Source organism: Pogona vitticeps, chromosome 9 (assembly GCF_051106095.1).
Source record: "Pogona vitticeps strain Pit_001003342236 chromosome 9, PviZW2.1, whole genome shotgun sequence".
NCBI lineage: Eukaryota > Metazoa > Chordata > Lepidosauria > Squamata > Agamidae > Pogona > Pogona vitticeps.
In genome coordinates this window covers 8774684-8798368 of record NC_135791.1, presented here as the reverse complement: position 1 = coordinate 8798368, position 23685 = coordinate 8774684, and the positions used below count along the sequence as shown (strand labels likewise).

The following is a 23685-nucleotide window of genomic DNA, read 5'->3' as shown; positions in this document are numbered from 1 at the left end:
TGGTTCTAGCAGTGACATGTGCTGGAATCTCTCCAAAGGAGAGCAATCCTACTTGCACCAGAAAAGTGGAAGGTCTTTGATAAGGGATTGGAAGAGTGCAGGTAGGAAAGCTCTGGGGGGGGGGCAGGCTGCTGCACTCTGGCGAAGGTTTGGTCTGCTTTCCTTCTTTCAGAGTGTACCAGTCCATCGTGCAGCGCTCAAAACTGTGGGCTAGACATCTTGTATAGTCAACTTCGTACTTTTCATCTGTCAGTCTTATCAGCCCTTGCACATGGAACTGATGAGAGGGGTGCCATCAGTGTTTGAAAAATAATCGGGGCCAGCTCTGAATGTAAGGCAGTTCTCCATTGTAAGGGGGAGGGTCATTCTCTTCACACTCAGGGCATGGGGGCAGGTGTAATCTTTGGGCATATGCGATGCAGGGAAACTTGGAAATTAGCATAAGTAGATGGGTTTTAAAAGAGAATCTTCATTCACTGGATAAGAGAACATCTGGCCATCCACTTCCTTGACTTGGTATTTTCCCATGTTCCCTGTAAAAGGAAGTGCCATCCAAATTCATTCTTTGAACTTGAGCTTCAAACCTCAATTAGCAGCTATGGACAAAATCAGTTGTTTCGCCCTCCTACTCAGGAGCTGCTTGGTAAGTGATATGAAAGAAGAGTTAGAAAGTTGATGACTTATGTTCTTTTCACTGTTGAAGGAACATTTCATTGGTTTGTCAGTTATACATACACAATACTATAAGACGTGATCATTTCATCTCATATTTGTATGAGACTACAGAGATGTTCTGTTTTAAAATTTGAATGAATATTTTCAGTACTGCAATTATAAGATGGCAGAACTGTGGGTAGTTCTGGCTCTTATTCACTTGCTATATAATTGATTGACAAAACTTGGAAATTTTACTTTTTGCATTACAACTCCCAGTGGCCTCATGGCCATTGACTTCCAAATTGCCTGGCTTCCATGATTCCCCCCCCCCCCCCATTATTTGTGTCATTGGTGAAATAGAGAACAAAACACTTATAAATATTCCAGTGACATGTTGATATCTTAAGGATGATCACATCCTGTCCTTGTGAAATGGTGTTAGCAGAGTTCGAAAGACTCAGGTTGAACTGACACATTTTTGAAGTATAATTTTCATGGTCAGAAGAAGGTCATGAGCATGTAGTTGGCAGTATCTATCTAAAGCAGTGGTCCCCAACCTAGAGTGGTCTTAATTGACTAGATAGGCGGGATATTAAATAAACAAACAAACAAACAAACAAACAAACAAACAAACCTTGGGTCTCCAGGTGTAATTGGACTTCAACTCCCAGAAATCCTGGCCAGCCCAGGTGGTGGTGAAGGCTTCTGGGAGTTGTAGTCCAAGAACATCTGGAGACGCAATGTTGGGAACCACTGATCTAAAGCAGTGGTTCTTAACCTTTGTTACTCGGATGCTTTTGAACTGCAACTCCCAGAAACCCCAGTCAGGACAGCTGGTGGTGAAGGCTTCTGGGAGTTGCAGTCCAAAAACACCTGAGTAACCCAAGGTTAAGAACCACTGATCTAAAGTATGGTGCATTGATTAAGATTTTGCCATTGGATCTGGGAAGTCCGGGTACAAACCTTCACTGAGCCATGAGACTCATTGATTGATCTTGGACAAGACCTTTGCATTTATCAGGATAGTTATGAAGGTGAAGTGGGAAGGAGGATAGCTAACCTCCTCCTTCACTAGGAGGACAGGATATAAATGCAAGCAATGGAAGCAGTGCTCCTTATGAATTATTGAGGAGTTATGAATAAAACAACTGTCCCAAAACTGGAGGATTTCCTTTAATCGTTCCGGGGTGTCAGTTTATGAATGAGTAACTAGTGTTACTGTACTATTAGATGGCATGATTCACACTTACACCAATGCATTTCAGTCTAGTTTGTATTTTAAGTGTTTTAACAGTCAAATAGATTGAGAAATACATGGTTATGATAGATGGTTCTGTATTCATTAGTTAAGTTTGTACAGTAGTACCTTAGTTTACAAATTTAATGCGTTCTATGGGATATTACGTAATGGGAAAAATTTGTAAAACGAAATGCAGATTGCCATAAGAACTGGGGCAGTGCTATAAACCTCCAGGTACAATGCATCCTGGGGAAACTTTCTTCGTACTGCAGAAAAGAAAAGAAAACGTAAACCGAGGTATTATTTTCAATAGATTTTGTTTCATAACTGAAAATTACGTTAAGTGAGGTGGTTGGAAACCGAGGTAAGACTGTATTCCACCTGTTCTTCTGTACCCTTTACGCCACTGGTTCTTAACCTTTGTTACTCAGATGTTTTTGGACTGCAACTCCCAGAAGCCTTCACCATCAACTCTGCTGGCTGGGGTTTCTGGGAGTTGCAGTTCAAAAACACCTGAGTAACAAAGGTTAAGAACCACTGCTCTACGCTGTTTGCCCCAGCACTTTATACTCAAAATCATAACATCACATAGGCTGGCAAACACACAGGCTGTGTGCCTCAAGGTTACCCAGTGCATTTCATGGCTCAGTCAGGAATAGAACTTGGATCTGGCTTGTACAAGCAGTATAGCACACTGGTCTGTTCTTGTCCCATCAGTTGCATGTCTGCATCGTTGGTGAGCTGTTTGTCTTGAAAGAATTGCTGCTGCTCTCATTTAAGAGTCAAAATAGGGTTGGCTTGGCAGTGAATTGCAGCAAGCAGTCTTTTTCCCTGCTCAAGGACCTATTGGATTACTGTGCTACATAAAAGATTTTCACTGGTGTGTCTGGTCTTATGGGTTTTTCTTGGCATACTGCCATCAGCCACCTATCTACTCCAGGGTTGTCACAAAGCAATAGATTTGGACTTTACATGAAATTTTACAGTATTGCGCCTTGTACGAAATCTACTAGCTGTGGTGGAATTATTTTATTTCTGCATTTAGATCTGCATCTTTAAAAAGTGACTTGGGAACCTAGAACCACAATGGGTCCCTGGGGCATTTTAAAAGACTGTCTGATTTATTGTAGCAGAAGATTTCTTGCATTTGTAGTAGTGCAGGATTTCATTCATCTCATCCAGTGCAAGAAATATCATGTACCCTTGACAGATTGGTGCACATTTGCAAACTAGAATTGCACTAAAACAACACGCATGCACATGTATGTGTTTTATCTGTTTCTTTACCTATCTAGAAACTACAGTGGTGCCTCGCTTGATGAGGATAATCTGTGCCGTTGAAATCGCTGTTAAGCGAAATCCTCGACAAGTGAAATTAAAAAGCCCATTAGAGTGCATTAGAATCCAGCTAATGCGTTCTAATGGGCGAAATACCTCATCGTAAAGTGAAGATCCTCCATATGGTGGCCATTTTCGGGTGCCTGACTTGCGGAAAATGCCTCCTAAAAACAGCAAGGGGCCATTTTGAGAGCCGGCGGCCATTTTGAAAGCTGCCGATCAGCTGTTAAAAACATCGTTTAGCGAAAAATTGGTTCCCGAAGCAGGGAACTGATCATCGCTAAGCAAAAAAAACCCCAAACATCGTTTTGTAATCGCAAAAGCGATTGCAAAAACTTCGTCGTGAAGCGGATTCGACGTAATGTGGGGCAATCATAAAGCGGGGCACAACTGTAGCTTGATGGTATCTGAGTTTTGCATATCTGATGGAGGCCTCTGCCTCACAGAGGTTTAATCTAGTGGTCTATGATGCAGCACAGGACTCCTTTCTTTGATAGTTGCAGTAGCACTCTTCTCCTCTTAGCTCAAGAAATTGAGTCAGGGTGAGGGAGAGGATAATCAGATAAGTGTTCCTTTCACTGAAAGTTTTTAACAGGACCGAGAAATGTATGTCCCTCCAGAAGTTACTGAATTGCAGATCTCATCACCCCAGCCAGCATAGCCAGTGGTGAAGGATGATGAGAACTGCAGTCCAGCAACACCAGCCAGACCTTTCGTTTTAGAAGCTGTAAAGTAGGAATTAGTCAACTAATGCATGTGTGGATGCAAGATTGTAAGCCTACAGCCCATAGCACCTTCTTGTTATCTGGCCATTTAGATTGAAACTTTAATTTCCTTATGAAAGGAATGAATTGAAACCATTAATTTCCACCTGATCTGGAACATTTAGCTCATTTGGATACTGTGTTCAACAACCACTGGAATAATATTTCCGTTCCTAGTAAATTGAGTGGCATGATGTCACCCTAGCCTCATCCCACGACATACTTTGGAATGATTACTCTGCATTTCCAGTGAGGCATTAATCAGTAGAATGTGCTCCCTGTCCTCACTCCCCCTTTTGCCGACCAGTTGAAGCAAAGAGACTGCTGTCATTTTGAGAAGCAGTAAACAGTTTGGAATGATGTCCCCAAGCTCAGCAGCAGTAGATGTTCAAGGCATTATATGATACCTGAGAGCAAAGTTCACTGGGCATTCTTTTAAAGAGGAGGAGATTTGTGTTGCTGTTGTCTGGGTGTCTAGCAATGGGTGAATGAAATTTCAGGGAGTGTCAGCATTTTGTTCAATAAAATATTAATGGGTGTCTTAACGAACACTGTCAGAACATGCACTGTTTTGTTTTGTTACAGTGAACTCTATTATGGAGTTCAAGGCAGTGTACAGAGTTTTCTGTTCAGACCCATATTCTCCTGCTTCCGTAGAATTGGTGCATTATGTGATTGCAGACCGTGCAGCTTACAAAAAATTAGAATAAGTCTCTAGTTTTAGAAAGTTTTTCTGTTAACCCGCAAACAAAATAATTCATGCTAGAGCTTTATTTTGTACAATGATGCTGCGGTTGTAGGGTAGACCGTCAAATTGCTTCTGCCATGCAAGCCAGATGACATTTATTTATTTATTTATTTATTTATTTATTTATTTATTTATTTATTTATTTATTTATTTATTTATTTATTTATTTATTTATTTATTTATTTATTTATTTATTTATTTATTATACCGCCTATCTGGTCGGTTAAGACCACATTACCATTCCATGAAGGAAAAGAATTAATTTAAATTAATTAAAGCATCCTTTCCCCCTCTTTCAGGTCCCAAGACTCGCTAGAGCTCCCCTTTTGCCCTGGAGGAGCATTTGAACATCCGGGTGGAGCCTTGTAACCTGACAGGGTGGAGGAATAGGAAGCTTTAAATTGATTTTAAATATTTCTCTTGGCCTGGTGATGGGGTCATTTGGCATGTGTGGCATAAAATTGCACAAGATAACTTCAGTCAACACATCTCAAATTCATCCCTCCTCTTTTCCCGCTGCCTTTAACTTCCCCTAACATTACATTACAGTGGTGCCTCGCTAGACAGTTACCCCGCATGACAGTTTTTTCGCTAGACATTGACTTTTTGCAATCGCTATAGCGCTTCGCAAAACAGTGATTCCTGTGGGGGAATTTTGCTGGACAATGTTTGGTCCCTGCTTCGCAAACCAATTTTCACTAGACAACGATTTTGACAGTTTATTTATTTATTTATTGGACTTATATACCGCCCCATAGCACTACAAGCACTCTCCGGGCGGTTTACAATTTTTAATTATACAGGCTACACATTGCCCCCCCCCAGCAAGCTGGGTACTCATTTTACCGACCTCGGAAGGATGGAAGGCTGAGTCAACCTTGAGCTGGCTACCTGGGATTTGAACCCCAGGTCGTGAGCACAGTTTTAGCTGCAGTACAGCATTTTAACCACTGCACCACGAGGCGCAAAACTGCTCGCAAAACTGATGTTTTCAGGACCTAAGCTTCGCAAGACAGCTATTTAAACAGCTGATCGGCGGTTCACAAAGCGGCTTTCCTATGGCCGATCTTCGCTAGACAACGACGATTCTTTCCCATCGGAACGCATTAAACAGGTTTCAATGCATTCCAATAGGGAAATGCTTTTTGCTAGACAATGATTTTGCTAAACAGCGATTTAAGTGGAACGGATTATCATCGTCTAGCGAGGCACCACTGTACTGCCTTTTCCAGAGAGTTTTGTCTTCTCATGATGTGGCCAAAGAACAATAGCCTTTGTTTATGCATTTTAATTCCTGATGAAAGTTTAGAATTCATTGGATTTAGAAGCCACTTACTTCCTTGTCTTTCTGGTGGTCCATGTTGCCCCTAAAGTTATTTTTCACTATCATATTTTTAATGAGCTGATGTTATTATTCTGCCAGCATTCTTCGCTTTCATATTTATACACAGTAGCTGAGAATACTATATTTATTTATTTATTTATTTATTTATTTATTTATTTATTTATTTATTTATTTATTTATTTATTAGATTTTTATCTCGCCGTTCTAGACAGTATAAAACAGTTAAGACAACAATTAAATCAACAATAAAGTATTAATCAAGATGGGAAAATATAAACAAAAGACTAAGTAAGAAATAGTGTGGATGATCCACGCCTTGATCTCTAGTAGTGGCACCTCAATATGTTTGAAAAACTTTCCTAGCTCCTTCATAGCTGCCCTTCCAAGTCTCAGTCTTTTGATTCTTTGGGCTGCAATTTACATTTGGACTGATGATTGAAACAAGGTACTGTAACCTCTTAGCAATTTCAACTTTTTCATAGTGAAATTTAGGTTATATAACTCTTCTTTAGGGACGTGGTGGCACAGCAGATTGCTTTATGCTCCAAGCAGTAGATAGGTAAAGGTAAATGTTCCCCTTGAAATTTAGTCTATACGTGTCCGACTCTAGGGCGCAGTGCTCATCACCGTCTCCAAGCCATAGCACCAGCGTTTGTCCGTAGATAGTTTCCGTAGTCACGTGGCCAGCACGACTAGACATGGAATGCCATTTACCTTCCCACCGTGGTGGTACCTATTTATCTGCTCGCATTTGCATGCTTTCGAACTGCTAGGTTGGCAGGAGCTGGGACAAGCAACGGGAGCTCACTCCATCACGTGGATTCGTCTTACGACGGCTGGTCTTCTGACCTTGCAGCACAGAGGCTTCTGGTGTTTAACTTGCAGCGCCACCACATAGATACAGTAGACACCTCGAGGAAAAAGAAACACTTGCTTTCTATTTGGCTGAGAAGTCGTTATCTGCTGGAAAAAAAGGTTTGGTGTTACTTTGTGAGTGATAGCAGTGCAAACTTGATATTGCAAGATAATGTCAGCCCATTTCCTGGTGTTTCGAATCATGGATACAGAAACTGGAGGTTCTTAGATGGATTTAATATAATACTCAGGGTTAGACACAGGCATTAACCTGAAAAATGGTAGGTTCGTGATGGTTCATTGTACATGGTTAGCCAAGAACCACAAAACAACTGGAAAACTAAATCGTGAACCAGTTTGGTTTTTGGTTTGTGCCTGGTGGGGGAGGGGCCTACTTGTTGCTATTGCTCCTCTAGGGTTGCTGCTGCCACTGCACCACTGCCACTGCACCACTGCCACTGCACCACTGCCACTGGGGAGAGCTGGGGAAAACCATGTCAGAAAAGGCTGATATGGACAAATCGCTATCGGGTATTGAGAAAGAATTGAAAGCACTGGATTTAAGAGTTCAAGAGATGGAGTAATTGCCAAAAGCAAATACAACAAAGCTATGCAGGCAGGATAATAGACTGATGGAGATTGGTAAGAATCTGATAGATCTGGAAGATAGAGGTCAGGGGGAAAGTATAAAGATACGTGGGGTCCCAGAAGGAAGTTCTTTAGAGGAGAATAATCTTTGAGATGATATTCTCTGGGATGTATAACAAGAGGATATAAGGAGATTGTATCATATGAGTTTTAAATGAGAAATCAAGAATGTTTCTAAAACACGTGGTGTTAGGCTTAAGAATTTCTACAAGAAACGCATTTCATGAAAGTGGTGAGAGAAAAGGCTGGACGGTTGATCGATTCAAGGGTTCCAGGATCTTTGTTTTCAGACTAGTTTTGGAGACGTTCAAAGAAATGTTTTTATGAAGAACAAAATAAAATACAATCATATTTAAGTAAAAATTGCACTGGGCAGTTGGTCTTGCAATGGACAAGCGCCAATGGGCTCAAACTTGAATCTAGACAAGACAGAGACTTTGCTCCTGGAGCACTATTCTGTTTACAGAGCATGATAAATAAAACCAAACAAGCAGTTGGAGCTAGTGAAAAAGCAAAAAAAGCAAAGTGTGCTTCTTATATACCTCCCCATAGCGCTTCATGCACTCTCTGGGCGGTTTACAATTTAATTATGCAGGTTACACATTGCCCCCCCCCCCCCCCAGCGAGCTGGGTACTCATTAGGGTATAAGAAGAATTCAACCCTTGTATTTGTCATTGTGTGCCAAGTCATGGGATTTCTGTGCCATGAGGAACATAAGTGTTGACTTCTTCACTAGCTGCAATTTGCTCCTGTGATTTGCAACATTTGACGTATGCTGGTGTATATAAATAATATGATTCTGGCCAGTGAGATTAAATTCGGACAGATGAATCTTGAGTTGCACTGTACAAGCCCATGATGATAACTACTACACTGTTTGCTCTATGCAAACCAGTTACTTGAACACGCTGGAAGATTTTGTGCATATAGCCACTTGAATAACCTAGCAGATTTGGCTAGCTGAACTCTTCGAGTTACCTGCATAATTTTACCAGGGTAAAACTGCTGATAGCACTTTTCACAAAATTCTTTTGTATTTCTATTTTAGCATTTAGGGTTTGGCATTGACAATTGTGCTGATTAAGTTCAAGATAAGTGAAATTGTCATTTGGCGAAATAAAATAACTAAGCCAGTATCAATGCTGTTTTTAAAATGTGCAAAGTCCGACAATAAGGGAGAGTTATAGCAGTATCTTTTTAGGTCTTCACACCATTTTAACTGTAATGTTATCTTCAAGTTGCTAATCCAGAGGGCTGTTTATCAAAGAATTCATGATTGCTGTACTATTTCAAGATCCTTATTTATTTTATTTAGACATATACAGTCATGTGAAAAAGAAAGTACACCCTCTTTGAATTGTATGGTTTTATGTATCAGGACATAACAAAAATCAGAGAGGGTGTTATTTTATTTTATTATATTCTGATACATAAAATGATACAGTTCAGAGAGGGTGTACTTTCTTTTTCACATGACCGTACATTTTCCTTTATTGCTTTTATGCTATTTAGAGTTTCGATTGGCAATGGTAACAGTGGAAAAAGAAAAACGAGACCTTTCAGTGTCTGAAACCACACAATAGAGAGGAAAATTTAACACCTTGAGGAGTATATTTCCCCAAAATCCCTGGTAAGAAATGCATATGTGGGGTTTTCGGGGCTGGATATATTGAGCCACTATCATAAAATTTCTAGGGAAATTCCTTCTCTGTGATGAAACAAATACCACTGAGGAACCTGCATGGATTTTTTTTAAAAAATGTAATTCATGGAAGAAAATGACAACTAAACAGTGAATCCTTTTCTGAGTTATGGAGGGAGGAAAAAGACATTTGGTTTGTTTCTTTTATAGCTGTGCCTTTTAGGGAACCATGTTTAATTGGTATCCAAGTGTCAGCCTTATTGATTAACAAAAAATTCTAGTAATCCTTAAATTAGATGCTATAAGTAGCCCTCCTAAATTACCGTATTTTTCACTCCATAAGACGCACCTTTCCATAAGACGCACCAATTTTTAGGAGAAGAAAACAGGAAAATATAATCTGTTTTCTTCGCTCCATAAGATGCGCAGACTTTCCACCCCCCTGCTTTGTGGGGAAAAAGTGCGTCTTATGGTGCGAAAAATACGGCAGTCCCTCCAATAGTAACCCTTTTCAAGCCTGACTTCCAGGAGGGGTCCCATCCCAGTTCTGTAGTAGAACAGACCCTATAAAGTCTATGGAAAACACCACATTCTAGGTATTTTATTCATGCATATTATTGATTTGCTTTACAGAACACAGTTGTAATGTTTTAAATGATAGGGATCTTAAACCAGTTCATCGGTTCTCTTCCTGCACTTTTTTTCCTGCTTGGAAAATGCCACACGGTAGGTGGAGGCTGTTTTATTGTGTTGCTTTCCTGAGATTGTTACTCTAGGCCTAAAATACTTTCCTTTTTTTTTTTTTTTTTAGTGGAAAGGCCAAGCAAAAGCGACACAGATTTTCTGATGGGGTTGAATAATAATATCAGCTGCTTCTGTATCTGGGTCATATTGCAAATCAGGAGCAGCTCCTTCGGCTGCCAATCTGGTTCTGGGCACAATTAAAAGTGCTGGTTTTTTTAAACCTGCAAAGCCTTAAATGGCTTCTGTCCAAGCTGTTCTCAATGACCGTGTTTCCCTTAATGAGCCCGCCCGGGTGCTGTTGTAGAAATAACACAATATGTCTGGTTGTTCCATGAAAAAATCTGTCTAAATATATAGTGGAGAACAGTAATGAAAGAAACATGACTTTTTTTTTGGTCCCACCACGTTTACAGGTGCATTTGATGGGGATACAGGACTTTCTCTGTGGCTGCTCCCAGACTCTGGAACTGCCTCCCACTGGAGGCCAGGCTGGCCCCATCTTTGCTGTCCTGCAAGCAGATAAAGACCTCTTGTCTTCCGACAGGCCTTCCCGTTAGGGCTTGTTTGCATTTATGTTTGCTTCAGAATAAGCTCAGTTCTACATGGAATTGATTTAGAAATGACGCGGTACTTGCATGATATTTGGGTCAGGCTGTGCATTTCCTCTTGGGGAAACTTTTAATCCGTTTTAAGCGGTGTTGAATTGGGGTTGAGAGGGCTACGCTGACTTTTAAAATAGTTGGATTTCAGGAATGATTTCCTGCGCCCGCCTGCCCTCTGGCCACTAGCCCCTGCTGCTGTCGTGAGGTTGGGGGGGGGGCGAAGCTGCTTGTCCCTTGAGAAACCCTGGCTGCTTCTGAAGCAGCTGCTGGCCCCGTATGTACCCATCTCAGAAATGAAGGGTGCCTGGTTTTACAGTGGTGCAAGAACACTGATCCAAGTGTGAATCTTCATGGATCCACGTGATTTTAACATGGGATCATCCCCAAAGGACTGTCTAATTAATTAGAGAAGACTCCCTGGAAAAGACCCTGATGTTGGGAAAGTGCGAAGGCAAGAGGAGAAGGGGACGACCGAGGACGAGATGGTTGGAGGGTGTCATCGAAGCAACCAACATGAATTTGACTCAGCTCTGGGAGGCAGTGGAAGACAGGAGGGCCTGGTGTGCTCTGGTCCATGGGGTCATGAAGAGTCGGACGTGACTCAATGACTAAACAACGAAAATTAATCTGTGGGCAGAGACAGCACCTATGACTAAAATCATTTTGGGGATGATCCTACATAAAAGTCATGTGGATCCATGAGGATCTGTGTCTCTGATCCATTTTTTGTGTCCGAAGACAGTGCTTCACTCCTCCAACCCCGTCCACAGGACTGTCCGTGTCCTCCTCTTCCTCTCAGGCTCCCTCCACCCATCCATTCCTCCTTCCTCCCCCCCCCCCCACAAGGCTCTTGTTGCTGCCGCTGCCTCTCCCACCGCCTCTGCTGGTTACCGAAAGACACAGTTGGCAGCGATAAAGGTGTTTAGATATGAGGAAACGATTGAAATAAATCAGGGTTTCATATGTATGCTGAAATAACCAACCCTCTGATGGATGAGTATTTTATGTTGCTTTCCAACAAGAAAGCATGCTTCCCCTCCAAAGTAATCCGTGTTTCCATTTATGCCATGGAGACACCTTATATCACATTGTTTTTAAAAAGCAAAACACAATTCAGCGGTGTTTCTTATTGTCATTAGGATTGAACCCGTGGCAGTCTGAGAGGGGTTTTTAAATGGAGTGTTGTGCCTTGTTGCTTTGAATCTGCTTTGGGTGTCGATTTTGATTTACCATTTTAGTGTGGTATTTGTTTGATTTTTTTTTTGTAATACTTGTATATTTTTATTGCTTTTCCAAAGCATGTAAATGCAAGTAGATAAATAGGTACCACCTCGGTGGGAAGGTAAAACGGCATTCTCTAGTCACGCTGGCCACGTGACAACGGAAACTGTCTTCGGACAAGCGCTGGCTCTACGGCTTGAAAACAGGATGAGCACTGCCCCCTAGAGTCGGACACGACTGGACTGCAAATGTCAAGGGGAGCCTTTACCTTTACCTTTATTGCTTTTAAATACTGTCTTTTAATGATGCAAACCACCTTGGATCCTTTTGAAAGGCAGGGTGAAAATATTATAAATAAATAAAAATAAATATTTGTATGACAGAGGTGGGAGGAAAAAGTTGCTTACACTTTATAACTTCTGTTGGATGTACCAGTTGGCAGTTATATTTGTCTTGTCTCTGTACCTGCTCCTGTTAGACCTTGATTGATTGATTGATTGATTGTTTGATTGATTGATTGATTGATTGATTGATTGATTAACTACATTTATTCAATTTATATTCCGCTCCCATTAGTGTCACAGCACTACTCTGGGTGATTTACAACTGGTAAAACAGAAAACGAAAATGAAAATAGAAATATTAAAACCAATAGCAACAACCCTTTAAAAATAAAAACAGATAGCACCGACTAATCTCAGAGCGGATGGAGGAAAAGGGGGAGGGAAGAAGAGGAGGGGGAAAGAAAAAAAAATAGGGGGAAGGTGGTCAGCTGGGGTCAGTGCGGACAATCTCCCTGAAAAGCAGTGTCTTTAATTGCTTCCTAAAAGTCCACAAGGGGATGGCTAATTACATGAAGACTTTAGAAACAGCGAATCTGTCATGGTGCGTATGTATTTTTTTTGCGACTTAGTTATAGTCCTAATACTCATCATCAGTTGGAGGACTATTTTATGTATTTATTTCTTGGACTTATTTCTTGGTTTTTCTCCCAAGAGAGCGATCAGTGATAAAAATCCAATTTTAAAAAATGGCAATGAATGAAAGAGACACAGCCGAAGTTGTGCCAATTAAAGAATCGTGCATCTCGGCAAACGTCCATTCTCTGGCAGCCATGCTTCATTGAGGAAGTCCCATCTGAATGAAAAGGTCCTTTATTTGCCAGTGGGGCGGCCTCGTCTCCCTTAAAAGAGAGCCGTCACCTGTAAATCTTTTCCCTGTGTATTTCACAAATGTGCCTTTTAAGGTAGTGGGACTGAAAGAGGGTCCTCTCTCTCCCCTTCTTCCTCAAAAATTCAAATTTTGGTCAAGTTCTTTGGTGTGATACTTCAAATAGACTGCACCTAAGAGTCGTAAGGCTTCATAGATCAAAATCGGCAATTTGAACTGCGCCTGGTAATATACTATGACGTTATCCCAAGGGAATCACATTATTTGGGGACAGAAAGAAGGGAGCAGCAAAATAACATGTTGCATGATTGAATGTTCTTGCCTTCTTTTTCTGCATAGCTGAGGACCTGGATCAGCCATCACCCAATGCTGGAATGGGGACAGACGTTCTGGAATCCGGTGACACCACGCCTCCCTCCAAAAGAAAAAGCAAATTTGCAGGTTTCGGCAAGATCTTTAAACCTTGGAAGTGGAGGAAAAAGAAAGCCAGTGGCAAATTTAAGGAGACATCGGAAGGTAACACACTAAAGTTCCCTGGTACTGTATTTTTCTTCCTCCCAGTACCACAGAGATTCTTGGTATGGAAACTAAATAATAATAATAATAATAATAATAATAATAATAATAATAATAATAATAATAATAATAATAATAATAATAATAATAATAATAATAATAATAATAATAATGATGATGATGATGATGATGATGATGATGATGATGATGATGATGATGATGATGATGATGATGAAATGGTAGAGCCGGATGAGACCCTGTGGATTATCAAATCCAACCTCTGTCAAGAGGCACAGTGAGGAATTGAACTTCTGTCTTCTGGCTCTGCAGCCAGATGTCCAAGCCACTCAGCTATCCAGCAGTCTTGGTGTGACTCTCTTTTCATCTCCTATGTTCAAAATACTGGAATTGCTACATCTTCAGTGTAGAGTTTGGGAGTTTACTTTTTAAAAATAATTCATTCCTTTAGTCACTATTATATTTGGGAAGTCATTTTCTTAATTTTTCTTCATTAAAAATCACTGCGTTACTTTGCTTGTTACTTTTCCATTACTTTTGGGTGAGGGAGGAATGAGAAGAGAATGGCAAAAAAACCCCACCACACCCCACACCCCTCTAAAAAGGCTGTCAAAATGCCTCTGAGTCATCACGTCTGAACCTTGTTTAAATCTAGACATTACCGTTAATCTCCCAGGGATAGTTTTGTAGCACTATTAAGACTAATAGTTTTTTTCCCCCAGAACAACTTGTTCAGATGGAGAGGTCGGCTGGAGTCCCCAAAAGCTTATTTGTCAGTCTTAAGCAATCAGCTGAGTTCTTAGTAGTTTTGCAACTCTGGAAACCAGATCAAAAGAGATTTTTTTTAACCTTTTCACTATGAATCTGCAATTATACATGTGAACAGCTGATTCCAGATTCCTTTCAGCAGTTGCTTTTTTCTGAAATTATGCCGGTCACGTCATGGTACTGGAAACATACCAGTTCTTGTTACAAGGCGTTGCGGAAGTTGGAGGAATGGAACTGAATGGATGTGGTGACACACATTAAGGGTTGTAACCATGCACGTAGGCTTGGCATAAATAGAATTGCAGATATATTCCATGGCAGTCGGAGAACTACTGCTTTAGCAAAATAAAAACAAAATCTGGGAGAGGGAGTCTTGATCATCTTTCTGTTTTATGGGGATGCTTGTATTCTATTTCCCCACTGAAATAGGAGGTTGTGGGGGGAATGCTTTATATGTATCCTCCCCTCAACAAGGGGTCTTGCACAGGTGCTGAACTATAACCTCCATCATCCCCAGTCATCCCAGTTGGGCATGATGTGAGTTGTAGTGCAAAGATGTTGGGAGAAGGATTAATGTTTAAATAATAGCAAAGAGCCAGGCTCTGTGTTTATTAATTCACCCTTAAAAAACAGCAACATTTGGCCCACTTAGAGTCTGTTAAAGGATTTTTCTTCCAAACCTCCAGCTTGCCCTGTATTCTGAATGTTGTGTTTCTCCTAATTTAATATCAGTTCTAGAGAGAAAAATTTCAATGCGAAAACCAAGAGAGGAGCTCATTAAAAGCGGGGTTCTGCTTGAAGACCCTGAACAGGGTAAGTTCACCCCTTACTTTCCTTGTTCTGCACTGGCAACTTTGACTCTCTAGTTATCCTTGTCTTTTGCAGTTCTGTGCCCATCTGCACTCACCACCTGTTCCACCATTTCCTTCCCCCCATATGCTTTTCTAGTACTGACGCACTCCTGGAGCAACATTTTAAACTATTGTCTGTGAGGTAAATAAGGCTGAGAAGGTATAACTTGCAGAAGGTCACTTGGTGTTGGTGAGCATCATAACTGAGCTTTCAACTTGGATTTCACACATACAAGGCAGAGCGTAAGCAAGGTACAGTGGTGCCTCGCATTACGACATTAATTCGTTCCAGCGAAATCGCTGTAGAACAAAATGTCTTAAAGCGAAAATAAAAAAGCCATTGAAACGCATTAAAACCTGGTTAATGTGTTCCAATCGGCTAAGAACTCACCGTCCAGCGAAGATCCTCCATAGGGGCGGCCATTTTCGGGTGCCTGTGCAGTGAAAAATAGCTCCTAAACATAGCGGGGAGCCATTTTGAGCACCCGGCGGCCATTTTGAAAACCTGACGATCAGCTGTTTTGATCGTCGGGAAGCGAAAATCGGTTCCCAAAACAGGGAACCGATCTTTGCGCAGTGAAATTCCCTGATTCAAAACGTTGTTTTGCGATCGCTTTTGCGATCACATAAACCTCGCCTTGCGAGGCACCACTGTAGCTCAAGAGCAGGTTTGCAGGTTCTGTGTTCATCTTCTCCAGGCAGGGCAATCAAAGGAGACAGGCAGGGCAATCAAAGGACGGTTCGCGCTGGTTTGTTTGTCACCCAAACGGTGTTCAGCACTTCCAAGACTAGCCTCCTCTGACGGGCACCCACTCAGAGACAACACCTGGAGAAGGTAGGGCAGGAAAGCTGGGGCGCAGCCTGTGAGTGTGTCCCCACTGGAGGAAGGCAGGGCTCGGAGGTGCCGAACACATGTCAAGGCAATAAATGAACTGACACAAAGTGCCAAAGTGGTGGCTCATGCCCATCTCTTGTCAGCAAAGAGAACAATTTTACGTTAGTGCTAATTAAAAGATTGATTAGAAATAAATGGAGAGTTAATAAAATGGCACCTACACATGAGGATTATCGTGGACAAAAGAAGGAATGCGTTCTATGCCTTGATGGCCTTTCCATTTGATATAGGAAATTAACAGACTTACATGAGGGGATACACCAACAACCCCAACAGGATCTGTTCCGGTTACTTTAGAGCGCTCAAAAAACAAAAACAAAAAGGTGGCCCACAGGACATCAAGGACTACATTATCACCAAAAAGTTCAGGATAGTGTCTCTCAGATCCATTTTATCTCTCCTTCTCTAAAGAGACTTGTTTACTACTATGACACTCCGGGATGCCTATTTTTTGCACTGGAATTCATCTTCATTGCTGCTTGTTTCTTTGCTTTATCCTTGGCACCCAGCCATACCAGTGTATGGTACTCCCATTTGGGCTGGCTATGGCCCCATGTTTTTTTTTTAACCAAACATACATTAATAGTTGCTTCCCATCTCTGCACCCTCTACTGTTATGATTTATTGTAGATGACTGGTTTCCAGTTAAAACACATACTCTGTGTCCACTGTAGACTAACTCTTCTTTCCTATGTAGGACTTGTCCTAAATAATTAAAAAAATCACATTTGGCACTTTTCCAGCTTCAAAAAGCTATACAGTACACTCATTCTTCAGGAAGTACACTGCTAGTCCCTTACCTGGGTGCACATATAAACACAGAATTGTCTCTTTCTTCCTTAGCCACTAATATCAGTTTGTAGACTATAGATGCTTGGTTATAAGGCTATTGACATGAGCTGTAATTCTTACTGCCTCCTTTCCTGACTGTTTTTTTTTAACTTGAGCTGTGCTTTGTTTGGCACAATTTTGTTTAATTCTCCCCTTCTTCCACCGCACATGCAATCCTAATAGATGGAGAGGAGCCAGGCAAACTAAGCCTTACTGCCTTGAAAAACGGGCACACCACCTCCGTTGACCGTTCTGGGATTGTCAGCCTCACTCACCTGGAGGAAGAGACTGGGAACAACAGTGTAAGCCTTAACAAAACTGCTCTGACAGAGGAGCTGAAGAACTTGACAGGTGAGAAGATTGTCTGTGAAATGCATTTGTTCAGATACAGTGGTGCCTCGCTTAATGACGATAATCCGATTCCAGGAAAATTGCCGTTAAAGGAAAACATTGTAAAGCGAAATAAAAAACCCCATTGAAATGCATTGAAACCCGTTCAATGCATTCCAATGGGGTAAAAACTCACCGTCCAGCGAAGATCTTCCATACGGCAGCCATTTTCGCTGTGTTTAGGGAATCCGTCCCTAAACACAGCGGGGAGCCATTTTAATTACCCGGCGGCCATTTTGAAACGGACCATCAGCTGTTAGAAAAACATCATTTTGTGAAGAATCAGTTCCCGAAGCAGGGAACCGATCATCGCAAAGCAAAATTCCCCCATTTAGACCATCGTTTTGCGATCGCAATTGTGATCACAAAAAGATTGTCATAAAGTGGATTCGTCGTAATGCAGGGCAATCGTTAAGCAAGGCACCACTGTATCAGCTTCTTCTTGTGAACATAGCAGTATGCGGGAGCGGGCAGTCTCACACAAGCTACTTACATCTTGGCTTCCTGGTCCCACCTAGTTTATCTTTCCTTGTTCTCTCCTGCTTACACTGTGCTGATGATGGACCTCTTGTTTGGGAATTGCCAACAATCGTTGTGGCTTTTTCTTGCAGTAAACAGCTTTAAACATTCTTCCACCTAGCCCCTCTCTCCTCTCCATTTCTGTGGGTAGTAGTCAAATGCAAATCAGGAGATATTTAAAAGAGGCTTAAGGGACATTTTGGTGTCTTGGAGTTAGACTAGGATTCAGGTTGACCTTGAGTTCCAATTTCAACCTGGCCATGAAACTCATTGGATGACCTTGAGCCACTCTCGGCCTGACCTACTTTACATTGCAAAAAGGGGAACTCTGATTTCATTATTATATTAATATAACAAATAATTAATAATACTGGTAAGATATCATAACATTGGAAGCAGTATCATAGTCAGACCTTTGGTCTGTTTAGCTCAGTACTTTGGACATAGACTGACAAGCACCAGCATCAAGTCCTTCTCATCCAGCAATATACGTTTGGTCCCATCACTAAGCAGAATGAGACAGATATGTACATATGTCACATGGCCTCTCTCCCTAATCTGTTCCTCTCTGGTGCAAGAGAGGTCATTGCTGTGTCACCAGTCAACCTGGTTGGCTTCGTGTATGGGATGGATGAAGTTGCCATCTTGTCCTCCACTCTAGGCAGCAGAAGGTCTTTGGCTGGCACTGCAACCATGCTCAATGAATCCTTGGTGTCCTTGTTGAAGGAGAGTGAAAAAGATTCTGTGCTTTGTCTTATCCAGGATACTGCATGCAATAGTGGCCCGAATAATACATCCACTATTATTTGGAACTGCTCTCTGAGTTCAGACATGGGATACAAACATAGCTAACCAGTAATAATCGCGAGTAGAGGCCAGCATGGGAGGTGCGAGCTACACCCCAGCCTCTTTGAGGAGGTATCCTGAGGGAAATGATCTTTCCCTGACATGGCCACACTGTCCAGTCAAGAGCACAAAAACTACCAGTAGGAGATGCTTTTAGTCTGTGGTTCTCCAAACAAAGTGCCTAAAGAGTCGTTTTTTGTGGTGTAAGCCTAGATAGGTAGTTACCTGTTTCATCAGAGGCAGAAAGTCGACTCTGCAAATAAAGTTATAGAGAGTTGTGGCATAAATCTTCACAGGCAATAGGAAGATGGACTAGACTCTTAGATGGTGTGAACATCTCCTTCAAGTCTTCAAAGTAAGTGTGTGCTAGGCCTAGGACTTGAGAGATTCACGTTCAGGTTCCACTGAGCCTCCCTGGGCCACTTTAAGCCATGCTTTTTATCAGCCTGTTCCTACCTCACAGCGTTAATTTGAGGATACAGTAGAAAGAGGAGAGCTCTGTGTGGTGCCTTGAATTACTAGCCGTATATAAGTTGGAATTTTTAGCATGTATACATTACTGAAACAGCGATGTCTACATTGGCTTGAGCATGTTGTGAGAATGGCTGATGGTCGGATTCCAAAAGATCTCCTGTATGGAGAATTAGTGCAAGGAAATTGCCCTAGAGGAAGACCACAGCTGCGATACAAGGACATCTGCAAGCGGGATCTGAAGGCCTTAGGAATGGACCCCAACAGATGAGAAACCCTGACATCTGAGCATTCAGCCTGGAGGCGGGTGGTACAGCACGGTCTCTCCCAATTTGAAGAGACCCTTGTCCAGCAGGCCAAGGCAAAGAGGCAGTCCCGAAACCAGCAAAATCAGGGAGCTGGACAGGGGACAGATTGTATTTGTCTTCAGTGTGGAAGGGATTGTCACTCTCGAATTGGCCTTCTCAGCCACACTAGACGCTGTTCCAAGCCCTCCATACAGAGCACGTTACCGTAGTCTTTCGAGACTGAAGGATGCCTAATCTAATCTAATAAGCATAAGTGATAATGATAATCATAGTGACGATAGTAAAGTCTTCCTTTAAAAATGCAAACGTTTACTAGAAGCGAACACAGATATAAGATGGGCATTTGTACACATTGCTATAAGAGTCATTTGAAAAGATGTTTCTTAACAGGAACGCTCGGCAGCCATCCCGGTTCAGAAGCAGAACATCACCAAGAGTCTCAGGCGCCGAAACAACCGTTGCTTCCTCCGAAGCGACCTTTGTCGTCCTCTTCTCAGGAGACAAGTTATCCACAGGTGAAGGATCTTGCTCCTGTTAACAGCACTGCAAGGACTATCCCGCTCTCGACACCAGGGGCTATCAGCAGTTCAGCGAAAGGAGTCAGTTTTCCCGCTGCTCCTTCCCCGGCCCCCAGAACTGTGCCGTCTCCCGTTGTGAACGCTCACACCACTGCTGTTGTGAATACAACCAATGTAACATTACCCAAGCAGCCTCCTGTCCCACCTCCCAAACCAGTGAATAGGAGTAGCAATCCCTTAATAGGTAAGTGGCTCGTTTTTTGGTGCACATCGCCTGTTGCTTAATTTCCAGGTCCTCCCTTATTTTATTTTTCTCCCTCATTGGTACTGGTTCTGTGCAGATGGGAAGAAAGCTAAAGGTGTTTGTTTTATTTTATCTGTTTGGATGTTTATATTCCGCTTTATATCATTTGTTGTCAGGGCTGTTGCCCGAAATTAGCAAGATTTAAATTTTTCCCATTTTCCGTTTTTTCAAACATGCTGTTGATAACATGGTGCTGCAAATTGTGATGGTTCAGACTTTGAATCTTTCATCTCCACAACAAAACCAGGAGGCTTTTTAAACTTTGAAACAGGTGAAAGGTTTAATGGTGCGTTTAACAAAGAAATCAATGTCCATAAAATTAGTCCGCAACTTTTCTCCTGTCACCAACGGGTCTGACAGGTGTTCTACAAGAAAGGAGGAAGATCTTAGATTCAAACTCTAGACTTAGATCTTGGTATGTAAGAAGTCCCATCAGGATCTGGAAACTAAGGCCTCTCAGTCACTTCTCTTCCCCGCTAATGTATTTGTAAGAACACAAGCTGCTTCATACGGAGTCAGATCATTAGTCCATCTAGCCAAATTCTGAATTGGCATTAACTCTTTGGGGTTTCAGATGGGGTCCTTCTTAGTCCTGCGTTCAGGTACTAAGGCAATGCAGCTGGCTTCTTCTGCATCCAAAGCTTTTGCTCTGTTCTCGAACTACATCTCTTCCCAGACAAATATACATATTGAATGTTTTTAGATGCTTGCAAAGGTTGTTAGGTTCAGAACCGGCACAGAAAGAAGAATGTGCTGATTGGGGAAGTTGAGAATTGTAGTCTCAGCAGATCTGAAGAGTAGCAAGTTGGTTAAAACTGGTCTAAGACTTTGAAATGATCTGGATTTGGGTTGGGGGGGGATGAATGTTCATTTTTTTCAATCTAGCTATTTTCTTAAACCTTTTTGGTGATGAAAAATTTGCTCTTTCAATAGTAACAACTCTCTCTTTCTCTCTCTCTCTCTTCCTTCAGCTGAATTGTCTCAAGCTCTCGCCAGTGGCACGGTGTTTTCAAAGTCCTCTCCTCCTTTGCCCCCCAAGAGAGGCGTCCCACTGAACACGGCCTCTTCCCTTGAGCTGGCTGCCACTCCCAAATCGCCGAGTGATCACAGCCTGTCCTCATCGTATCCTTCGTCAATATCACCCCCTCTCCCACCCCCCTCCCCTTCACTCCCTCGACCTTCTGGCATTGTCCTGGAGCCTCCCTACATGCCCTTGCCTCCCTCCCTTCATGGGGCAGATCCTGCTCTTTACACAGAACTGCAAACGGACGCCCAGCCGGAGGAGCTGCCAACGCCAGCCAGGGGAATGGGGGAGCAAGGATTCGAAGAGCCTCGCTTACCTACCCGGCTGCCCCAACTCCCCCTTCACATCCGTATCCAGCAAGCTCTTGCAAGCCCTCTACCAGCAACACCCCCTCCCGAGGGTTCACACTGGGCTCACTCGCTGCTCTTTGAGAGTGAAGGCTCCTACGAAGATAATGGGACCTTGGGCAGAACAAGATCGTTGCCTGTGACGATTGAGCTGCTGAAAGTGTAAGTTGTGTTTGGAATCGGCCGTGTGCAGCTCCGTTCCATCTCTGTTCTATTTGCACACTCAAAATCAGACTCCCTTCTTCCTCCTCTAGATCCCCCTCCCCCCATCTACTCAACACAGCTGCATCAGAAGGTTGGGAAAACTTATCGACCAGATTTTGGTCATGATGAAGGTCCGCAGCAGCAGGAAAGAGGGAACAATTCCCATTCCTTTTGTGCTGGATACTGAAATAACACTGCTGGATCTTGCCTTGGTTTTGGATATTGAAAGCTAAATCAAAGAAGAAAGTGATAAAACTCTGTGCGTGTGACAGGTGGATTAAAACAGGCTGATCCCTCTTCTGAGTTGGGGATGTTGTTAACATGTCACCTGGATTTTTTTCAAATTGTATGGGAGCATCCCTGAAATTGTTTCTCAGCTTGTTCAGTGTTCTTCTCGTTGTTCTATTCTATCAATTGATGTCACTGTGGTAGTAGTGAATTCCTGAGAGGTGATTTACGCTGCAGAAATATTTGGTATTATGAATTCTAAGCAGGAGTGTGTGTTTTCCTCCATCAACCCTCTGAACCCAGAGAAATGGAGTTTGGCAGCTTGGTACAGAATATGGAAACCAGACCCATATGTGTATTTTGGAAAGGATTCAAGCTCTCTATGGTCCATGCCAGGATATCATAATGTCTTGGGGGTTTGGTGCCTACAATTTGCTACTCTTCTGCGCTTGCTGGGGAAGAAGGACGGTTTCACCCTCTTAAAGCCAGCATGATAGCAGTGAGTTTGGGGGAAGTGGCACAGAGGAGCGAAGCTGTTCCTAAACACAGTGGTGCCTCGCATTACGACATTAATTCATTCCAGCGAAATCGCTGTAAAACGAAAACGTCGTAATGCGATTTTAAAAAGCCCATAGAAACACATTAAAACCCGATTAATGCGTTCCTAGGGGCTTGAAACTCACCGTCCAGTGAAGATCCTCCATAGCACGGCCATTTTCGCTGCCTGTGCCGCGAGGAATCCGTGCCAGAAAAGAGCGGGCGGCCATTTTGTTTACCTGGTGGCCATTTTTGAAACCGCCGATCAGCTGGCCGAAAATCATCACTTGAAGCAGGGAACCGATCATCACAAAGCAAAATTCCCCCATAGGGAACATGCAAAAGCAATCTCAAAAACATTGACATCTAGTGATTTCGTCGTCAAACAGAGCGCCCGTTAAGTGAGGCACCACTGTAGATGGGAGACCACTAGGGGCCACAAATGCTTTGTAGTGCATCAGTTTCCCCTTTGTGGTCTACACACATACACACACAGAGCACACACTTTTATTGGCAACCTTGGTTGCCATCCTCCCCATTGTGTGCATTATAGCAGAATGTTACAGAGATGATTTATTTATTTATTTATTTATTGGACTTATATACCGCCCCATAGCGCTAAAAGCACTCTCCGGGCGGTTTACAATTTAATTATACAGGCTACACATTGCCCCCCCAGCAAGCTGGGTACTCATTTTACCGACCTCGGAAGGATGGAAGGCTGAGTCAACCTTGAGCCGGCTACCTGGGATTTGAACCCCAGGTCGTGAGCACAGTTTCAGCTGCAGTACAGCGTTTTAACCACTGCGCCACGAGGCTCTATGATATGATATTAAATTTTAATCACGAGACAAGGAGTTAAAAGTCTCTTGATGCTTCTGGCAGTTGCAATCATACACATACTGGGTTCTTAAAACATACAGTGGGGTCTCTACTTAAGAACGTCTCTACTTAAGAACAATCCAACTTAAGAACAGCTCCATTTGCTAAATTTTGCTTCTACTTGAGAACAGAAATCCAAGATAAGAACAGGAAAAAAACCCTTTCCTGCTCTTTTTTTAACCTTAGGTCATCTTAGGTTAAAAAAAAAGTTCTCCCCCTAGTGGTAGAGTACGTATTAACCAGCTTTGCATTA

General features: G+C 42.4%; 1 protein-coding gene across 9 annotated transcripts in view; it reads left to right on the top strand.

Moving 5' to 3' along the window:
• Window positions 1-23685, top strand: part of PHACTR4 (phosphatase and actin regulator 4) — a 131197-nt gene that overhangs the window by 66366 nt on the left and 41146 nt on the right. For all 9 annotated transcript variants that reach the window (XM_078380049.1, XM_078380048.1, XM_078380054.1 and 6 more), the window contains 5 exons: window positions 13315-13491; window positions 15010-15090; window positions 17038-17205; window positions 19779-20150; window positions 21182-21743. In XM_078380049.1, coding sequence (XP_078236175.1) covers window positions 13315-13491; window positions 15010-15090; window positions 17038-17205; window positions 19779-20150; window positions 21182-21743 — 1360 coding nt within the window. The remainder of the gene's footprint in view (window positions 1-13314; window positions 13492-15009; window positions 15091-17037; window positions 17206-19778; window positions 20151-21181; window positions 21744-23685) is intronic.